General features: G+C 47.0%; 1 protein-coding gene across 3 annotated transcripts in view; it reads left to right on the plus strand.

Moving 5' to 3' along the window:
• Window positions 1-1144: 1144 nt before the first annotated feature.
• Window positions 1145-20157, plus strand: part of PREX1 (phosphatidylinositol-3,4,5-trisphosphate dependent Rac exchange factor 1) — a 221193-nt gene continuing 202180 nt past the window's right edge. For 2 of the 3 annotated variants that reach the window (XM_074970042.1, XM_074970041.1), the window contains exon 1: window positions 1145-1556. In XM_074970042.1, the coding sequence (XP_074826143.1) occupies window positions 1404-1556 (153 nt within the window). In that variant the 5' untranslated portion in view covers window positions 1145-1403. The remainder of the gene's footprint in view (window positions 1557-20157) is intronic. The other variant, XM_074970040.1, reaches the window with a different exon arrangement.

The following is a 20157-nucleotide window of genomic DNA, read 5'->3' on the forward strand; positions in this document are numbered from 1 at the left end:
ATAATGAATAATAGCTCAAATGAACATTTCTTCATTCTTTCATAATTTGTCCCTTGAGATGTTAAAATATTTTTAAATGGGGAATAAATATGTATTAACATGGGCAGCCCAGAGAATGCCTGGCTGTTACTCTGTTTTGTTATGGTTCAATAGCCATTTGAGACATTGAATCAACATAACTCCGTTAAAGTCAATGGGAATGATGCCAATTTGCACCCGCTCAGGGTGTGTCCCATTTGTGTGTGCTGTGTATGACCTGGCTCAACTGCCCAGTTCCACTCTGCACATACAATCACCTGACCAACTGTTTTTTTTAAAGAGTCAAATTTTGTTTGGTTCACATTAAGAAAGTATTTCCCCTGTGTACTGTGCTCTGCGATGGTAAAAGTGTGTGTCCACACCACAAACACGCCAAAAGTCGCAATTTTAAATGGATGATCTCTCCATGCGTGTATGTTTGTATATGTGTTTATCTGTTTGCATATATATATATATATATATGGGGAGGGGGTAGTTGTGTCTATCAGCGTGTCAGCTCAGCATTAGCTCTCTCTTCAAGCATGTGTATGTGTACGTGTACTCTAAGTGCTGCCTTTTGTGTTTCTGTGTTTGTATTTGCTTGTCTGCGTGTATTTTTGTTGTAATCTGTGTGTGTGCATATATTTATCCCTCTCTTCATATTTGTGTCCTCTCGGTGTGTATATTTCTTTGTGTGTGTGTTTATCTCGGCGTGTGTTTGTCGGTACAGATTTCTTTGGGTGTGTGTATGTATATTTCTCTGAGCACGAACACATTCCTTTACCTATGAGTATTTCTCTCTGTAGCTGCGTACATCGGTGTGCCCCCGTGTATTTGTGTGTAGTTCTCTGTTTGCGTGTTTGTCTCGCTGTACGTCTCTGTGGATGTACTGGTTAGTCTGTGTGTCGCTCCATGTGTATCTATGGGGATACTGACTTGTCTGTGGCTCTAGTTGTGTGAATTGCAGTCTCTGTGTGTCTGTCTCCCTCGCCCCTGCACTTGCACCATCGGCTGCGCCTTGCCCCCTCTCTCCCCCCTCCTGCGTGCAGCCCTCGCCTCGGGAGCTGGGCTCAGGCCCCCTCCCTCTCCCCTCCTCCGCCCGCCTCCCTCCCTCGGCGCTGGGGCTTCCCGTTCCCAGCTCCATTCAGTGCTGCTCGCGCCGCGCGCTGCTGCCGCTGTCCCCGCCATGTCCCGGAGCCGAGCTCCCCCGGGCAGCCGGACCTTGTAGCCGGACAGAGCGCCCCCTTCCCGGGGCGGCTGCACTGGGGGCTCTGTGCCCAGCAGCGCCAGGCACCGCACGGGGATGGAGGGAGCCTGAGCCGGCCACGGAGCAGGAAGAGCAGGCGGCACCAGCACTCGCAGCCGGCTAGGGAGGCGACAGCACCATGGAAGCGCAGCCACCGGGGGGCCCCACGGCCCCGGACCCCTCCGGCTTCCCTAAGGACTCCGACCGCCAGCTGCGCCTCCGCCTCTGTGTCCTCAGCGAGATCCTGGGCACCGAGCGGGACTATGTGGGCACCCTGCGCTTCCTGCAGTCGGTGAGTGCTGGGGTGCAGGGCGGGGGGCGCGGTCTCCAATGGGCACCGGCGCGGGGCAGCTGGAGCGCACGGCGCGTCCGGCCTGGGGGTTCCCAAGGCACCGGCGCGGGGCAGCTGGAGCGCACGGCGCGTCCGGCCTGGGGGTCCCCAAGGCACCGGCGCGGGGCAGCTGGAGCGCACGGCGCGTCCGGTCCCCAAGGCACCGGCGCGGGGCAGCTGGGAGGACACAGTAGTTCCAAGCTGGGGTCTGCCATGGGGCACGTGGGTGGGCGCCCCCTATGCAGCCCTGCTGTGCGGCGTCCACGATGTATGCACTCGCCTCCGGGGGGCAGCGAGGCGGCGAGTGGGTCCCCAGGATAGGGGGGCACTTGGCCCAGTGGACGCTGCCGCTTTCCGGTGTGTTTTTTACAGGATGCCGGTCGAGATGTTTACGCAGAGGCGCGTTCACAATACTTGAGCGGCTTGCGCAGTTAAGGGGGTGTGTGTGTGGGTGTGTGGTGAGGGGCGGCGAGATGTGTGTGTGGCGGGGCCGGGTGTGTGTGTGTGTGTGTGTGGTGGGGGGCGGCGAGGTGTGTGTGTGGTGGGGCCGGGTGTGTGTGTGTGGGTGTGTGGTGGGGGGCGGCGAGGTGTGTGTGTGGCGGGGCCGGGTGTGTGTGTGTGGTGTATGTGTTTGGTGGGGGGCGGCGAGGTGTGTGTGAGGGGGCGTGGGGGGGGCGAGTGTGGGTGTGTGTGGTGCGGGGGAAGGGGGGAGGCATGCGAGCGCTTCGGAAAAGCATTGCTATTAGCAGCAGAATTTTCTTTTAAACTAAGAAAACCCTTTAACGCAAAGTGATCTAAATGCCTCCTTCTGTAGCCCACAGTCACAGGATCTGTGAGCGCAGCTCTCCAGCCTGGGGTGGAGCGGGAGGGGGATTCACGTCTGGTGTCTTGTAGGATAATGACGGGGACCTGTAGAAAAATGAGTCGTGTCCCTTTCGCTGTTGTTGAGAAGTGACTGTCTGTTACACCCAGATGGAAATTCTCCCCCTGTTGCCTGGTTTTTACTGTAACGCTAAACATAACTAGAGGAGTGGGGCAGGGTGTGTCTGTCCATGCAGGGGCAATTACACCCTTCCTCTGAAATTATCCACCGACAAGTTCAGAAGTAAAAGCTCCATTTCTTTCTGTGTACGTTATTCCCTGATAACCAGAAACTTCTACGCTGTGCCGTTTTCTTTTTATTTTAACATCATCTTAATAAAATTTTTAAATCTGGACTTGGAATTCATCAGCATGCCACCACACTCCTGTGTAACTTAGTTAAAGGGTTTAATCGGTTCATGTAAATAACCAAAGAGAGAGAGAGACTAAATACACTGATTGCAGTAGATCTAGATGCAAAGCTGGAGGAAGAATCCCTGCAGAGACCTCTAACAGATTGGAGAGGGCAGAAATTTTCTGTCTGGTGGATTGCTAGCCAGGTCCTAAATCCTGGACTCATCTGACTTATACTCTGAACCCTTTCTCAGTTGTCCTTTCTGGCAAGCTTGGCGTTGTTTTTTTTTAATCAGTTTGGCTGCAGGGTTTTTCGGCATCTCCTAAGTGGCAAATTGCCTAACATAAAAGATAAATGAAAAGACTGTGGTTGCTTTATGAGCTAGTACCTACTTAAATCCTACTTTTCTCTCACAAGTGGTTGAACACAGGAAGAGTCTGTACATTTTGAAAGCTCCCAATTACAGTGTCAGTTTGCTTCATTTAAAAACACAATTCGATTTCAGTTTGATGAGCTTCTCTAAAATGCTACAAGTAGCAAAACTGCCCCCAGACCCAGACATAACAAAACAAAACATTTAGAGAAAAACTCCTCTGTCCTAAGTACTGAATTTGCGATTTTGTCATCTGCAGGCTGGAATGTCAGTCACTGGCACGATCCAGCTGAGTGTATTTTAGCTTCAACATGTACAGTCCAATGCCTGTTCAGTCTCATTAGTGGGATTTTCATTTATTTTTAAAAAATAGCAAATTTATTTATTGTCATTAGTTTTCAGGACAGCAGTAGTGATTACTATGACTTATGTAATGGAAGGGGGAAAACACTGACAAAGGCACTTTATTTAATGTCCACATTTCAGAACAGAGCAGCAGGCAGTCTCTGTCTTTCACCATCGTTCTGTGCCGTACAGGCTGCTGGGTGTTGATTGGCTTGGGTATTATCTTGGGAGGTTTGGTTGTTACAATATAATCTTACCCCACTGAAAAGTTTGAGTTGCAGTAATGATATTTGAATCCAGGCCTGGAGGATGGATTGGATGACCTAACAGGTCTTTTCCACCTGTAGGCCCTGATTCAGGAAAGCACTTAAGCATGTTCTTAACTTTAAGCATGTGTTTAAGTGCTTAAGTTCTATCCCGAGTAAGGATGATTTCCTGAATCATGGGCCTAGTTTTTATGGGTCAGATTCTGCCCTGGCTACCCCCTATGCAGCCCCCTACAAATATTTGAATGGTATGAGCACCTATAAGGGAGAAGAATTATGTAGTGTGGAGCATGAGGGTAAAACTAGGAGTAATGGGGTGAAACATTAAGAGGATGATTAGGAATGAATATCCTATTAGGCTGTGGAATATCCTCTCCAGGGAAGTTGTGGAAGTTCCATGACTTGGTACTTTCAAAACTTGACTGCACAAGCTCTAAAAATACAAGAGCTGTAATACTCTAATTCTGGTTGTGGGGCTTGGAGTGGAGGTGAGTGGGAAGTGTTTAGTGGCCTGTGATATGCAAGAGGTCAGACTAAATGATCTGATGTTCCCTTCTGGCCTTAAACTCTGTGACTGTGACTCTAGTGCAGGGAACAATCTGCACTGGTTCCCAGGGGATGGACGAGTGACCCATTCGGTCTTTTCCATCTTTAACATCTAGGATAATATGATCTGTGGAGTCAGTGGGATTGCATGGGGTTGTCGGGCAAGGATTGTGTTCTGTGGCTCTAATAAAAACAAGAGATGACCCTGTGCTCCCAAGTACAAATGCCTTGGTCCACTTTTTATTCCTTTTTTTTCTTAGCCCTTTGATAGTATTGCTTAAGAACTGCTACTTCCCATCTGTGGATCTGATCCTCCACTGCCTGGCACTTTGTGTGACCAGTCATTTACCCCTGTGTAAAGTGAGCATAAACTGCTCCCATTCTGAGGGACATACCCAGTAAACATTCAAGTATTGTTGAGGAAAATGTTAGGCTTCACTGGATGCTGCGAATTTTATTGCCATCAAGTGGATTTCTATATGCATTAGAAGTTATTGGCCCAATTGGAACAAAAGTCTGTGCAGTATTTTCACTGTGCAAACCCACAGAAACTCATTTCCCTTGTCTGAGGCCAACTTGTTCCCGTCAGTGCTTAAGAGGAGAGACACAAGGGCAGGGGGAGCACAGTTCTCTTGGTTAATGACATTAAATATTAGTTTGATAAATACAAGAGGGCTAAATCCTACCATCTTTATTCAGGCAAAATTATCAGTGGGAGTTTTTCCTAAATAAGGACAACACAGATGGGCCTAGAAGGAGGTTAGGCAGAGGGAGTCGGTGCCCCCTGTTAAACATTCGCCATTCAAGCCCTAGTTCTCATTTAGTATTCTCAATAAACAATGTTTTAAAAAGCAAACAACACAATTCTATGGGTTTATTCACAGTGTTGACACAGCCATCTACCAGCAACCTCCTTGTCTTCCCTGGTAATGTAAAGGAATCTCATGGGTATTTGATGTTATGGATTTTCCAATAAATCAAAGTAACTAAGAGCATTTTTATCTCTTTTAGAAAGACTTGTATATGGTCATGTAGCAGTAAAGGGAAAGGATTTTTGTTTTTTTGGTGCTTCGAGACCTTTTCCCCCTAAGCTAAGTGGGGGTCCCTATGCACACAGAGGCCCAGCCTTTATTTGTTTTGTATGAAAGATTCTATGGCCTTTATTTTGCTTCCATGGCTCAGTCAAGTGGACATCAAGGAAGTTATAGAATGGAGCGTCTTTTAGGTTCCCAACAAAAACTGTGACAGTCACCACAGAAAACTGTTGTATTTTTTTCTCCTGGGGAATAAGAAGATGTACGTTGAAAGGGGCATTTGATTTAAGTTGTCAAGCTTCAGCTATTTATGTATCTAAATAAAATATATTTAATATTTAAAGTAACTGACCCAAAATAATCATATACATGAAATGCCAATGTCCTGTGTTATTGATAATACTTTAGAATCTAAGATTATTCAATTTGGCAAGATATAAAATATTTAATGAATTTTTCACCAGTTAGCCATTGCTTAACTTTTTGCCTTTCATTGAGCTTTGGACAATGAAAAGAGTCTCTAGCCAGTTTTGTCCCTGTCTTGTCTTGTTTCTGGAACTCCTGTAGAAGGTAGCATTATGTTATGTTTCAGAATCCTGGAGGGGGAGATTTATATAAAACCAGCGACTTATCACATTTTTTTCAAGGTCTCACCAAAATGCTCCTATTCACTTTAATTCCAGCAATTTTTTAAAACAATATCTAGATTTTCAACCTATCCTAAATCAATAGCACCCCTTTAATGTCCTTTTAACTATCCTTCTGAGCCTGCAAAGCCTATAATTTCCTTAAACTAAGGGCTACCACCCCGAATAAAAAGTCAAAGTTTTCTTCTGGGCAATCCACCACTAATGAACTATGGCAACGGATTTTATCATGAATGTGGATATGTATCATTGTACCACCTTTCTTATCTGCCTATCTGCTCCTTACTCCTAAGCAGGCATGGCACTGCAATGTACAAGAATCCTGCTATGTAAGGCTACATCTGCACTACAAGCTAGAGGTGTGATTCCCAGTTTGCCTAGACATATTTGTGCTAGCGCTCACCAGGGCTAGCACACTGAAAGTAGTAGTGTAGCTGGGGTAGCCTGGGTGGTGGTAGCAGCAGCAAAGGCTAGCCATGCTGCATAGATACCCCTGGAGTTCAGGCAGGTTTGTACTCAGTAAGGCTAGTCCCATGCTGCTTCTACCCATGCCATCCCGGCTACTGTGCTATTTTTAGTGCGCTAGCTCAGAGGAGAACTAGCATGATTATGTCTACACAAGCTGGGAATCACATTAGTTCATAGAATAGATGTAGCCATAAGGGTAAAGCATTAGACGATCAGGACCCTACCCTGCAAATACCTACATGCATGAGTAACTTAACTTTACTTACACAAGTATAAGTTCATTGAAGCCATTTGTGGTGCAGATGGGATCAAAAGTTTCCATCAACAACTCTTTAAACGATCAGTGAGGGAGAAGGTGAAAATCTGAGGATGCCAATGTAGTTAAAGGAATATTGACCAACTAGGAGATAAAATGGAAAACATGTCAAAGGCTAATGGAACTTTACTGAAAGTTACCGATGGCAGAAGATGGGCTTCAGAGAGAGAATTTTATCCTGGGTGTCTGCTGAGATTGTAAACTCTAAGAATTTTCAGAGTCTCCAGAACCTAAAGATTTAATTAATTTGTTCTATCACTGCTGCCCGTTTTAACGTTCTTCACTGTGATTTGGAAAGGCTTCTCGAGGTCCTTTGCTCTGTGTGACAAAATAAGAAGCTGTGATCAAGGGTTTGTGTGAAAATCCAATGACAATCTCAATCCATTGCCCAGCTGGGTACATTCCAAACCCACCATCTCAGTTGACACTATGGCAGCCTTGCTGGCATTCCCACCAGAGAGGCCAAGAATGGAATAGATAATTTAGAATGGGCCATTGTCTTTGAGGCTGAGGCATGTTGGCTGGGCACTGCTATTGCCCATAGAATCATAGGACTGGAAGGGACCTCATCTAGTCCAATCCCCTGCACTCGTGGCAGGACTAAGTATTATCTAGACCGTCCCTGACAAGTGTTTGTCTAGCCTGCTCTTAAAAATCTCCAATGATGGTGATTCCACAACCTCCCTAGACAATTCGTTCCAGTGCTTAACCATCCAGATGGTTAGAAAGCTTTTCCTAATGTCCAACCTAAACCTCCCTTGCTGCAATTTAAGTCCCTTGCTTCTTGTCCTATCCTCAGAGGTTAAGAAGAACAATTTTTCTCCCTCCTTGTAACAACAACCTTTTATGTACTTGAAAATTGTTATCATGTCCCCTCTCAGTCTTCTCTTTTCCAGATTAAACAAACCCATTTTTTTCAATCTTCCTTCATAGGTCATATTTTCTAGACCTTTAATCATTTTTATTGCTCTTCTCTGGACATTCTCCAATTTGTCTACATCTTTCCTGAAATGTGGTACCCAGAACTGGACACAATACTTCAGTGGAGACCTAATCAGCACAGAGTAGAGTGTCTCATGTCTTGCTTACAACACTTCTGCTAATACATCCCAGAACGATGTTTGCTTTTTTTGCAACAGTGTTACACTGTTGATTCATATGTAGCTTGTGATCCACTATGACCCCCAGATCCCTTTCTGCAGTACTCCTTAATAGGCAGTCATTTCCCATTTTGTATGTGTGCAACTGATTGTTCATGCTGTATCTAGTCTGTGGATAAAGATAATGCTTCATTTGCCAGCATTGTCCATCTTAAAGCAGCGCTAAAATTCACTACCAAATTAAAAGAAAACGAGAAAGCTGTGTTTGTTAGAGTTCTGTATATTCACTTCCAAAAATCCGTAATCAAAGCTGCAGCATTGCAATTATGAAGGGCCAGATATTTGGTAAGGGAGACCTGAAAGCCGGCTTAGAAATGCATTTGCAATTCCATGCATGCTCATTTACTATGACTCCAAGAGCAAACCAAATATTGCCCACAAATAGTTAGCTAGACATCGTTATTTACATGTTCATTCGGCCAGTTTGCCAGTGTAAACATCTGATCTCCAGGTGGAACTGTGGTAACTACATGAACCCCATCTCCCACTGCAAATGTAGGTACCCTATTGTATGCACATTTCTGTACACACCTTGAACTTTGCTGAACATTGAGCCCTCACTTATGCTTTTAACTACCACAATTGTGCCTGAAATCAGGAAATTGCAAGGATATATGGCTAAGTTGTGCCCAACTTGTATGAAAATCTGGCTCCATGTTTCATCTTTGTAAAGTCAAATCACTAACTTGTAACATTTGACAGAATATACTTTCTGGTCATTATGAGCAACTGTTGTGTGTATTGCAGTGGCATGAGAATAATTTTTAATTTATACTGTCCCTATCTAAGGCAGGTTTCATGTAGGGTAGGTATTTGCACCTGGCCTATTTTTAGATCAAAGTATTACATAATCTTTTTTGATAGAATCTAGACGTCTTTCTCCATCTTATCATATCTTATCATTTGTGTAAACGTGATATGTTACGACATGTGCCATCGCATAAATTAGCCCACATCCTACAGACTCAAAATATTTTTGTTCCGTACCCTGCAGAATTTTCTGTTTGCTTTGCATTGTAATTGATCTGGTATCTCTGAATTCTGCACTCCACCCATCTCGAGATGTAACAGGCAGAGGTGTTTTTCATATTTTCACCAACTTGTTTGCATTCAGGATCAGTGCTTTGGGGTTCAGAGTCAAGAAAACAGGACATTTGTCTCAGAGGTGTGGTATGGTTTCCTGTCCTGCCCTTTCTACGCCTGTTTCAGGTTCAGTAGATGGAGATAAGCTCTGCTTGCAGGAAAGTGTACTCTGTGGTTTAGGTAACTGTTGTTTCTTTGCTCTGAGGCAGCTAAAGGAGTAACTGGGGAGCGGAAGGGAGTGAGGAAAGGAACTCACTGGGAAAAGATCTAAATTAGCATTGCTGGCCTCTAGTTTCTGGGGATCAGCGCCATGTGCTTCTGTATTGCTACACTGTGTGTGAGAGGCACTCAGGTTTATTTATTTTCCTTTCAAAAATCATTACCATTCTCAATATTGCTAACTCTTATGTTTTTTTTCTGAGTCATATTCAGCATTGTTTTTAAAGCTCCAGCTCCTGGAGCTGTATAAATACATGGGAATCTCCACTTTCATTAAAAAAAAAAAGTTTCTAGCCCTCCAGGTTGCGGAGAAAAGCTTGAAAATGTGAAGCGATAGCCCCCTTCCAGAAGGCAAAAGAAAAAACTCCCAAGTGTATTATTCTTTCTTAAATCCCATGATTTTTTTAGGGGCCTGACTCATGGTGCTTGAACGTTTGGGGTTGGCAACACTTCATTCTGTTAGTTAAAGAGATTTCCCTTCTCAGAAGAGTCCTCCCTTCCAGTCTGGGTAAGTTCCCAGCAAAACTGACTGTTAAGGACTAGGGCTTAAAATGCTACGGTGGTGACCACTGTAGTGGTTCACTATAGACACTGTAGACAGTATAATCCACTTTCCTGAGAGACGGTAGCTAGGTTGATGGAAGAATTCTTCCATCGATTTTGCATTGTCTACATGAGAACTTAGGTCAGCTCAGTTATGCTGCTCGGGGTGTGGATTTTTCACACCCCATGACTGATGTAGTTAAACCAACAGATAGAGAATCAGGGAGAGATTCAGGGCTGGTCTACACTGAAAACTTGGGGCGTGAGAAATCCACACCTCTGACAGGCATAGCTGTGCAGACCTAACCCCCGGTGTAGACAATGCTAGTTACCACCTGCTGGGGAGGTGGATTAACTACAGTGATGGGAGAATCCCTCCTGTTGCTGTAGGGAGTGTCTACACTGAAGCACTGCAGCTGTGCTGCTGTAGTGTTTTAGAGGTAGACATCCCCTCAGATCACTCTGGGTATGCAGAGAGAATATCTGTAGGCAGCAGCCGAGCCATGGGAGGCAGTTTGCATTTTCCACTGCAGAAAGCAACCTGAATGTAGGGAATGAAACAAAAGCAATTAAAACCTGACAAACCAACCCCAGTGCAAACCCCTGTTTCTTCTTCAGTCAGTATCTTAGCTGATGTAAATCAGTGTAGCTCAGTTGAAGTCAGTGGAGCTCCAGCAGTTTTCTCCTGCTGAGGATCTGGCTCATAATGTCCTGGCAGCGATGAAAGGGTTATTAGGCAAAAGGATAGGGTAAACCCTTCCCCTCCGCCCTGCTGAATTGGGGTACCAAAGATAAAAGAGGTGTACTTCCGAAGTGTGCACTAGCATGTCTGAAAGGGAGGAGAAAGAGAATGGAAGGGATTAGCTTTTCCCTTGGTATCTTCATGCCTTTCAGATGTTCCCAGTGCCTCCTGTGGAACTCATCTTTTGTAGTTCAGAGCATGGTACTCCAGAGGCTGAATTGTGTGGATGTTAATGACACTGAGCTCTCTCTATGTGTCGTGGAGCTGAGAGATCCCTACAGTTTTTACTTGTTTCGATGTGCCAGTAAGCAGCTTCCTCTCACCCTCCTTCTACAGCATAGATTAGAAGGCAACAGCATATAGTCTAAAGGAGAGGTAGTCAATTATTTTTTGTCTAGATCCAAATTTCTTGGTCAAGGTATAGGCAAAGTGCAGACTCCAGGGAAACATTTTTCATACAGCAATAGCAATAATAATAATAATAATGAGTAAATAAATAAAAAGATTTTGCAGTCCGTTCAAAAGCATCTGGGTCCGGATTTGGCCCGCAGTCTGCCTACTGACTACCCCTGGTCTAAAGGGTTAGAACAGGAGATTGTGAACCAGGAATCCAGGGTTCTCTTTTTGATTCTGCTAATGACTTGTTCTGAGGTCTTGGTAAGGGTGTCTCCATCTGCAAAATGGGGTGAATAATACCGACCTCGTGGGGTGCTGTGAGACTTTGTTAATTAAGAGGAGTAAAGGTGCTGCAGATGTCTTGGATGAAGGGAGCCGTGTAATTACCATGTATTATTACTGCTTTCTAATAAAGTCTCCTTTACTGCATAGACATGATGGATAGAATAGCAGAGCCCTGCCTACCGCAGAGCATAGATTTGACCAGCTACATCCTATCCTGTTCACTATAATCTGCCCAGAACTGATCTCAGACTGCTCAGCTCATGGCACTGGGGACTGCGGATTGGTCCATAAGGAACCAAAAAGTCAGCCAAAGGGACATTTAAACTGGGATGGGGGTTATTTCACAGAATGCAGCTTGGAAATCTCTCTTCTTTTTTTTATTTGCTGTTATAAACAGTAGATGGCACATGGATGGAGCCCTAAGAGCTTACTCAGGGTCTGATTGGTAGAAGCACTAAGCACCCAGAACTCCAGTTGAAGGCAAGGTGAACTATAGGTGCTCAGCACCTCTGAAGACCAGGCCATCATCTGTTAATCTGAGTAACCAAACGGAGCAGGCCCTGCACTTGAGATGCCATCTCAAGTGTGATGCAAGGGGGTGTGCCCAGCTCACCCTGCCCTACCACACCTTCCTGCATGAACAGGACTCAAGGGAAGAGAACTGGAACCCCTAATTCTACTGAGCTGCATACAGCCCATGGGACCATTGCATGCTAAAAACACCCCTGAACTAATTGTTGTGTACAGCTCATTTGTCACCAGTTTGCTACCAGACATGCTAGTTTGGTGGGGATTAACCCGTCATTTCTCTTGTTCTTGGTTCATTCCAGCCCAATGCAGGAATGACCCTTGTTGTGGTTTATCTCAACCCCACTGTCCTTGTGCTAGCCACCTCAACAGATCAAGGTGTCTCAGCTGAATATAGTTCTGCTGTGTGCCCGAAGACCATTATTTATCTCTCCCCTGAATTGCAGTAACCAGCAATCTGCCCTTTTGCCATTCAATCCTTCCCCTTGCTACAAGGATGCCAGTGGTTTGACCATGTGTCATTATAAGGGGGCAGGGAGCAGAGAATTGTTCTATGGTTTCCCAGCCACTCTGGTGCCTCTGCAACGAATCTCCTTTTCAGAAGCAGCACAGCAGCTGGGTGAGCGCAAGTGAGGGGCAGAGACCCTGGGCTCTGACAGGAAAGGACCTGTGGATAGAAAAATAAAACAAACCACTAATAGTGAAGATGTTTCTGGCTCCCTTCCCTGGCACATGATTTGAGTGAACCCTCTGCCTATATGGCTGAAGGCAGGGAACATCCAATCCCTGGCTTTGCATGATGGGAAACTGGTTGTTATCCATTAAGAATATTTTGCTTTCTATAGATAACGAGAGGGATTACATTTTTCCTACGCTTTCAAATGTGCTTATTATTGTTCATCTCCTGCCCTAAACTGGTTACGGTTGCTGTGTGCTATGAGCAGAGGTGATGCATATTGGGTGAGCTATGTGATCCTGTAATTTCAATCTCTCTGGGCACTCGATTACAGACCTAAAAGTGGCAATTCTTCAACAAAAAAACTTCAAAAACAGACTCCAACGAGAGACTGCTGAATTGGAATTAATTTGCAAACTGGATACAATTAATTTAGGCTTGAATCGAGACTGGGAGTGGATGGGTCATTACACAAAGTAAAACTATTTCCCCATGTTTATCCCCACCCCCCACCGTTACTCAAACGTTCTTGTCAACTGCTGGAAATGGCCCACCGTGATTATCACTACCCCGCTCTCCTGCTGGTAATAGCTCACCTTAAGTGATCACTCTGGTTACAGTGTGTATGGTAACACCCATTGTTTCATGTTCTCTATGTATATAAATCTCCCCACTGTATTTTCCACTGAATGCATCCGATGAAGTGAGCTGTAGCTCACAAAAGCTTGTGCTCAAATAAATTTGTTAGTCTCTAAGGTGCCACAAGTCCTCCTTTTCTTTTTGTAATTTTTATAGATATCATAGCAAATCACTCATGTTTTTAAAAGGCCTACTCTGTTTTTGTGGGCACAGATTTTGCATCTACAATTTTAAGACAGTTTATTGCTTGTGCCAGTGCTAGCATTGTAGATGTGTGAGTGTCTGGTTTGCAGCAGCATTCCAGTACTTAGACATACAGGGTGAGATTCTGTGTTGTGCTGCTAGGTACAACATAGATCTCACAGCTCCGGGGGAAGGGGCTAAGGCAACTTTAAGCCACTTTTGTTCTCTCCTGATCCAGAGGTTGGAGGGGCCCTGGTGTAACTTAGTCTGGGGGTTGTCCATATTACAGCAGCCTCCCGGGGGCTGCCCTATGGGCTGTCGCCGAGTGCAGAATGTGTGCAGCACTGTGGGCTGTAGCCTGTAATGGAGGAATCGTCCCCTGACTTTTAAGACCTTTTTATGCTGCTCCAGCCCTTCCATCTGGCATGAAGGGGCCAGAGTGGGGAGGAAGATTTCATCCTGAACTGGGAGAATTTGCAGCCACAGTGAAATGTGGTCAGAAAAGCACATCTGCAAAAGTTGGGTTCCCTTTTCAAGGTCATCATCACCTGCCCTCAGTACTATCTGCAAAACCTAGCATTTGACGTTTTAAGGCAGGAGTGGCCAACCTGAGCCTGAGAAGGAGCCAGAATTTACCAATGTACGTTGCCGAAGAGCCATAGTAATACGTCAGCAGCCCCCCATCAGCTCCCCCCTGCTCCCAGTGCCTCCCAACCACTGGCAGCCGACCAGCGCCTCCCCATCCCTCCCCGCACCTCCCGATCAGCTGTTTCATGGTGTGCAGGAGGCTCGGAGTGAGAGGGGAGGAGAAAGGCATAGCAGGCTCAGGGGAAGGAGTGGAGTGGCGGCAGAGCCAGGGGTTGAGCAGTGAGCACCCCCCGGCACATTGGAAAGTTGGGGCCTGTAGCTCCAGCCCCGGAGTCGGTGCCTATACATGGAGCGGCATATTAACTTCTGAAGAGCCGCATGTGGGTCCGGAGCCACAGGTTGGCCACCCCTGTTGTAAGGAGTAGAGTGCTCCCCAGTGAAGTGAGTCTGAACTCATCCAAATGAGTCTGGGTGAAAGGTGAAACCTGTCAAAGTAGCAGCTAAAAAATAAACAATTTCTGTTGTTTCCCTTCAGGCAGTTGGAAGAAAATACAAGAGAACTGAAAACAAGGATAGTTTCTGAAATTCCCTGCTCCTCCTGACATCTTGGGTTTTTCTCTTCATCCTGGGAGCTGGGTTCTTTATCTGAGCTCAGTTTTTTCTTGGCAGATGCCTTACAGCAGCCGTCACAACCATTTTTCAAATGTGAGATGTAACTGCTGTGGCTCTTGGAATTTGTTGTCCAGTGTCAGAAGGTCTATGTGGGTTGCCAGTTGAGAAATTAGCTGAAATGCATTGATGGCCCAGATATGTTCTGCTACTCCCCATAGCTTTGACCTCCACCAAGGACCATCACCACCTTCACCACCGCAAAAATTAAATCCAGTAACGGAGAAGAGCAGAAGTTTTGCAGAGACCTCATTTGACCTCTGAGTTCTTGCCTGATCCAGGCCCTGCCGATGGCAGTGACCTGGCTCATTTGCTCCTCATATTCTTCCAGTTCCTTGTGTAAGAGCCTTAGCAGATAAAACCATAGGTGCCGGCTTCCAACTTTCCCTGAGGGTGCTCAACCCCCACTCAGTCCCAGGCCCTGCCCCCACTCCACCTTTCCCCCAAACCCTCACCCCTGCCACGCCTCTTCCTGTCCAGTTCCACCCCTTCCTCCGAGTGTGCCCCGTCCCCACTCCTCCTCCTCCCTCCCGAACAGCGCGGGCGGGAGGTACTAGGAGAGAAGGGGAGGAGTTGATCAGTGGGCCTCCCCACCCCCGATGAGTGGGAGGTGCTGGAGGGAAGGGGAGGAGCATGGCTGCTGGTGGCTTCCACAGACTCTGCTATTTTGGAGAGACTTTTGATTTGCAAGTAACAGTTTTCATGATGGCAAAAAAAATCTGTCTTGTCAGGGAAATCTCTGTAATCGTCACAGGCTGTTCTCTCTCTTCATCCCTCTCTGGCTACATGGCATGATGGTTCCTCTGCAGCTGACTTTCAGCTGTGAAAAAGCCAGAGCCTTTTGTTTTGTGCTTTGGATGACAGGAAAGAATGTGCAGTTCATTAGTGCTGCCCGCTTACTCCCAACCTCTTTGTATTGTGGTGGGACACTTAATCCATGTTTACACAGCAGTATTTCTGTTAAATGCCCTGAATTGACAGAATTGTTAAATGCCTTCATTAATATAATCAGTTAGGTGGTGCTGGTTTAGGGCACATGAAGGCCAGTTGGATTAAAGAGCTAAAAAGCAGGGGCAGGGCACAGTCATCATCTTGGATTTTCACTGTTGTTTTCATCCTCTGGGGCTGGGGTGGTTCCTGTCCATCCATTTCCAGTTTCCCCCTGTAATTTACATTCTGTGCTCCAGCTCACACTAAAGCAGCTATCCTTCTGTCCACAGAGCATGGGCTGGGACTATGATCCCCTTCTGGAGCTCCCTTCATTTCAATCCTTACTTATTTGCAAGGGTTGCCTTTTAGTATCTGAAGTGTTCCTGGGGATGAGTGCAACATTCCCAGCCCCTACGAGTCAGAGGCTGGGGCAGGGGATTGAAATGCCCAACAATGTCAGTTCTTAATCAGCCACAAAGCCAGGAGCAGTGCCACGTGGTCTCTCTTATGTAGGGGTTGAGTTTGCTGTCTCTGCAGCTCTCCCATTCCCTGCTGGACCATAAGCTGAGGCCTGGTCTCTGGAGTGCATCCAGCATTGTAGTTGCAACCTGAGCAGAATCGTGAACTTGCATCTAGCTGCAGATCAAAGGCCTGACTGGGACCTCAGCCTTGCCTCCTGTGGACGTGAGTGAGTCACGCTGCTAGGGAGAGTCAGACTGGTGGCAGAACTGGATGGCGAAAGAACTCCCAGGAGGTGTCATTGTTCAAAATGCCTTGCTGATGATCATTCCCTCCTTCTCCTGCTGTAGAAGCCACTTTCTTGGTGAGGCCTCAGGAACCCTTTGAACTGCAGATGCCAACACCAGAGTGAGAGAAAACAGCTCTGTGGCTGTGGTTCTTCCCTCTTCCGCTGGGAAATGCAGAGCCCTCCTCATTAGGAGAATAACCCCCTGCTTACACAGCTGATAGCCAGATGTCAGGCCATAAGATAGTGATTGCCAGCGGCTGACTGGCAGCTCTGATAGGCCACTGGAAGCCTGATGAGAGAAAGACAGGGTCTGACCCCTCTTCCCCAGCACCACTGTGCAGCACAGGGACTTATGAACTGGTTGGCAGCCTGACTGTGCAATGCAGAGCACAGCTGCAGCCCTCCACTTCCTTTATTGCTTTGATTGTGGAAGAGGCAGTCGATTTCTGCACCTCAGGCATTTTTGGATTAGGCCAGGTTTCCCAAGGCGATGTTGGAGAGGGCGTGGAGTGTTGAGCTGTGGAACCATTTATGTTCATTTAAGCCTTTGGTTGCTTAGTGGACTGGAGCTTATCAACTTCCTGCAGCAGGTCATTACTGAGGGACCATATCAACTACACAGAGGAGAATGATTCATCCTTGCTGTAACTCCACTGACTTCAGTGGCGCAGAGGGTAAAATTTCAGCCAGTCTCAAGCTGGCCTCCATTTTTGCACTCCCAGTTTTGCATGGGCAGATCCCTGATCTGTGCAGACAGGTTGTGTTGTGCTTCCCAAAGTGCCTAGTTTGCCTGTGTAAAATGGATGCACATCCATTTTTTCAGGCACTGTCATTTATCCCTGCAAAAACAGAGGCTAATTGCTGTTCAGCTGGCCCCAAAAGCAGCATTCAGCAAAGAGAGGGGCTATGCTTTACATCCGGAGAATTGAACTTTTTTTTTCCCCTGTGAGTCACCAGTTGTTCAGTTGCCAGTGTTTAGGGACACATTTTCCAAGGCTCCATATAGGCCACTTTAGGTGCACAGCTATCTGATTTGGGCATGCAATTAGATGCATGAGTAAATGTTTTGCTTGCACTAATCAGAGTGCTGGAGGAAGTGTAACCCACACACCTCCTGGGTGTGGTGTTCTGTCCCGTCTAGTGGCACCGAGACCACTTAGAGAGATAAAATGAGTCTGCTCTGCAGCCTTAGCTAACAAGCAGTTGGCTTTTAGCTTGTGCAGTATCGTCTCATGCACTAAGCTCCAGAGGCCCCAGGTTCAATCTCGCCCGCTGACAACCGGGGTCTGTTGGCATTACAGAAGCACTTGATATTGCAGGACCGCATGGGTTGAGTGGCACAGGCCCACCTCCTTCCAGTTGCTATATCCTGCACATAAGTGCTACTTCTGAGAGTGTTCTGCCAGTGTGCCTCAGGCCCGCCCAAGAGGGACTACTTCTACATAGAAGAGGATAGCTCAGTCTTTATGCCTATTGATCCTCACTGCTGAGACTGCCAACATGATGCGGACATGAAACAGACTGAAACCAAACCCATTTTACAGAGGGGCCCCTGAATGGCCAGCAGATGTTAACTACAGAACTGGGTTTGAACCAGGGTCCTATAGATAAACTCTAAATCCCCTGAGACATTGCTTTGGGAAACGCTTGTGGTACCTCTTGGTGACCCCTGATAGGATATAGGAGGGAAATGCTTGTCTGGAAAGACAGAGAGTGGCATGAACAGTTGTGCTGTGGCTTTTCCAGCAGCCTGGATAAGGAAACATGAAGGGTCTCCAGAATGGGTTGTGAGGGTGAGGGGAGTGGATAATGAGGGCAGTTCCCTGTTCTTGAGAGAGGACTCTAATTGGTAGGTGCCAAGGCTTAGGAATGGAGTGCTAATAAGGGGTCTGCACTTTACTGCCTTCTTATCTCAGCTAGGTGGGTTAGTTTCAGTGATGCAGCAAAGAGCCTCTGGCCCTATGAGATTCGCTGCCTAATCTGACTACTTTGAATTCATCACCTCACTGGAGCCATTTGCTCCGAGTGTTGTTACTGGGTGGTGAGGGTAGCCCCCCTCCTTTCCTTTGGAGGGGCAGATACAGAAGGTTGTAAAACTTTTGATCTTGCAAAAATGCTGCGTTCTCTGTGGGATGTAGCTAGCAAAAATCTCGTCAAAGTTGTTGGTGGCATTCATGGAGCAGCTGCAGACAGTGGAGCACTGCCTCTCAGACCAAGAAACAAGCACTGAATGGTGGGATCGTATCATAAGCAGGTTTGGCGTGACGAGTAGCGGCTGCAGTACTTTCAGATGCAAAATGCCACATTCCTGGATCTGTGTGCCAACCTCAGCCCAGCCCTCCAGAGCAGGGACCCCAGAATGAGAGTCGTACTGACAGTAGAGCAGTGAATGGTGATTGCACGTGGAACATTGCAATGCTGGACTGCTGCCAGTCAGTTGGACATCAATTTGGAGTTGAAAAATCCACAGTGGATCGGGCTGTTGTAACGCAGGTGTGCAGGGCCATTAATCATCTCCTGCCAGGCAGGACTGAGGTGGAGCAGCTGTCTGATGCATTTTAACAGCCAGGCACAAGGGCTATTAGAAGAGCTCAATACGGCACTCTGCAGCCAGCAGCCACAGTAATGTGGTGTAGTGGGCTGTGCTCTACCCAGGCCTGAAGTTATGGGGTCTGCTAGGAATTGTGTGATGCTTGTTTAGTTGCATGAAACAAGCATTGGGCAATGGCACCGAATGCTGGCACTGCTTTCCACAGGCTGTGGTGGCTTTGGCTGAAATCTCCCTCTTGAGGGTAACAAAGCCACAGAGAGCACAGCTGCTGCTGGCATCCCAAAGCCACCTGGGCCCATATGTCGCTAGCCTGTTTACTGCAATGGTGCCTGCCGAAGTGATCCCAGAGTGGCATGGGAAAGTGTCCTACTGCGGCGGAAGAAATAAGACAGCCCTCCCCAGAAACCTTTGGCGCCGGATTGCAGAGTACCTCCATGAATGTTTCATCGAGATCTCTCAGGAGGATTCATGGGACATCCCTGTGTACATAAACAAGCTACACAGCATGCCCCTTCCCCCGTCTAACTCTACAAGGGAATGGAAAGCAGATAACAGCTCCACCTCTCTTTGTTGTACCCGCTGCCTCTTCTAGTAGGAGTACATTACTGGAAAGTTGATAGCTGTGTCCTGCTGAGTTGGCGTCGGGCGCCATCAGTACATTTAACGTTGTAATGAGAAATGCCTTCACACATTTACCCGAGATCCCTTCTCCTGCATCAGGCTCACCTGTGCTTGACTGACTGGACGGCAGTGGAGTCTCAGACAGGTCCTGACTCACATCATAGCTGGACTCCCCCAATCGCATGACCCCCCCCCCCCCGCTGTTCATGGCAGAGGCCTGGGAGGTATCCATGGGGGGGGTGATGGGGTCTCCGCCAAGTATGGCAGGAAGCTTGTTGTAAAAGTGGCAGATCTGCAGCTCAGCACCGGATTGACTGATGGCCTCCCTGGTTTTCTGCTATGCCTGCTGCAGTTCCTTCACTTTCATGAGGAACTGCTGCTGATCCCTGTCATACTCTTATGCCATCTGCTCATAGATATGACTGCTTTGTAGCTGTGCCTGCCCAGCCTCTTCTCCCCACAGGCCCAGGAGAGCCAATACACAGGCAGGACCACATCTGGAGCATGTAGCTGGCATAGTCCACTGGGAAGTTGCACAAAACAAGGGAGAGCTCCTAGGTGTGCTCACCAAGCTGGGCAATCAGGAAAAAGCATTTCAAAAATTCATTGGTTTTTTTTTAAGGGGGTGTGTGGCTTCCGGTCTCCATAACCCCTGGGCAGTGTAGTTCACAACTGTGACCAGAGCGGTCAGTGTCGGGCATTGTGGGACAGCTGCTGGAGGACTGTTAGGGTTGACATAAGTCACACCCTGTCTACACTCGCACTGTGTCGACCTAAGTATATCAACCCT

This window comes from Natator depressus, chromosome 13 (genome assembly GCF_965152275.1).
Source record: "Natator depressus isolate rNatDep1 chromosome 13, rNatDep2.hap1, whole genome shotgun sequence".
NCBI classification, from domain to species: Eukaryota; Metazoa; Chordata; order Testudines; family Cheloniidae; genus Natator; species Natator depressus.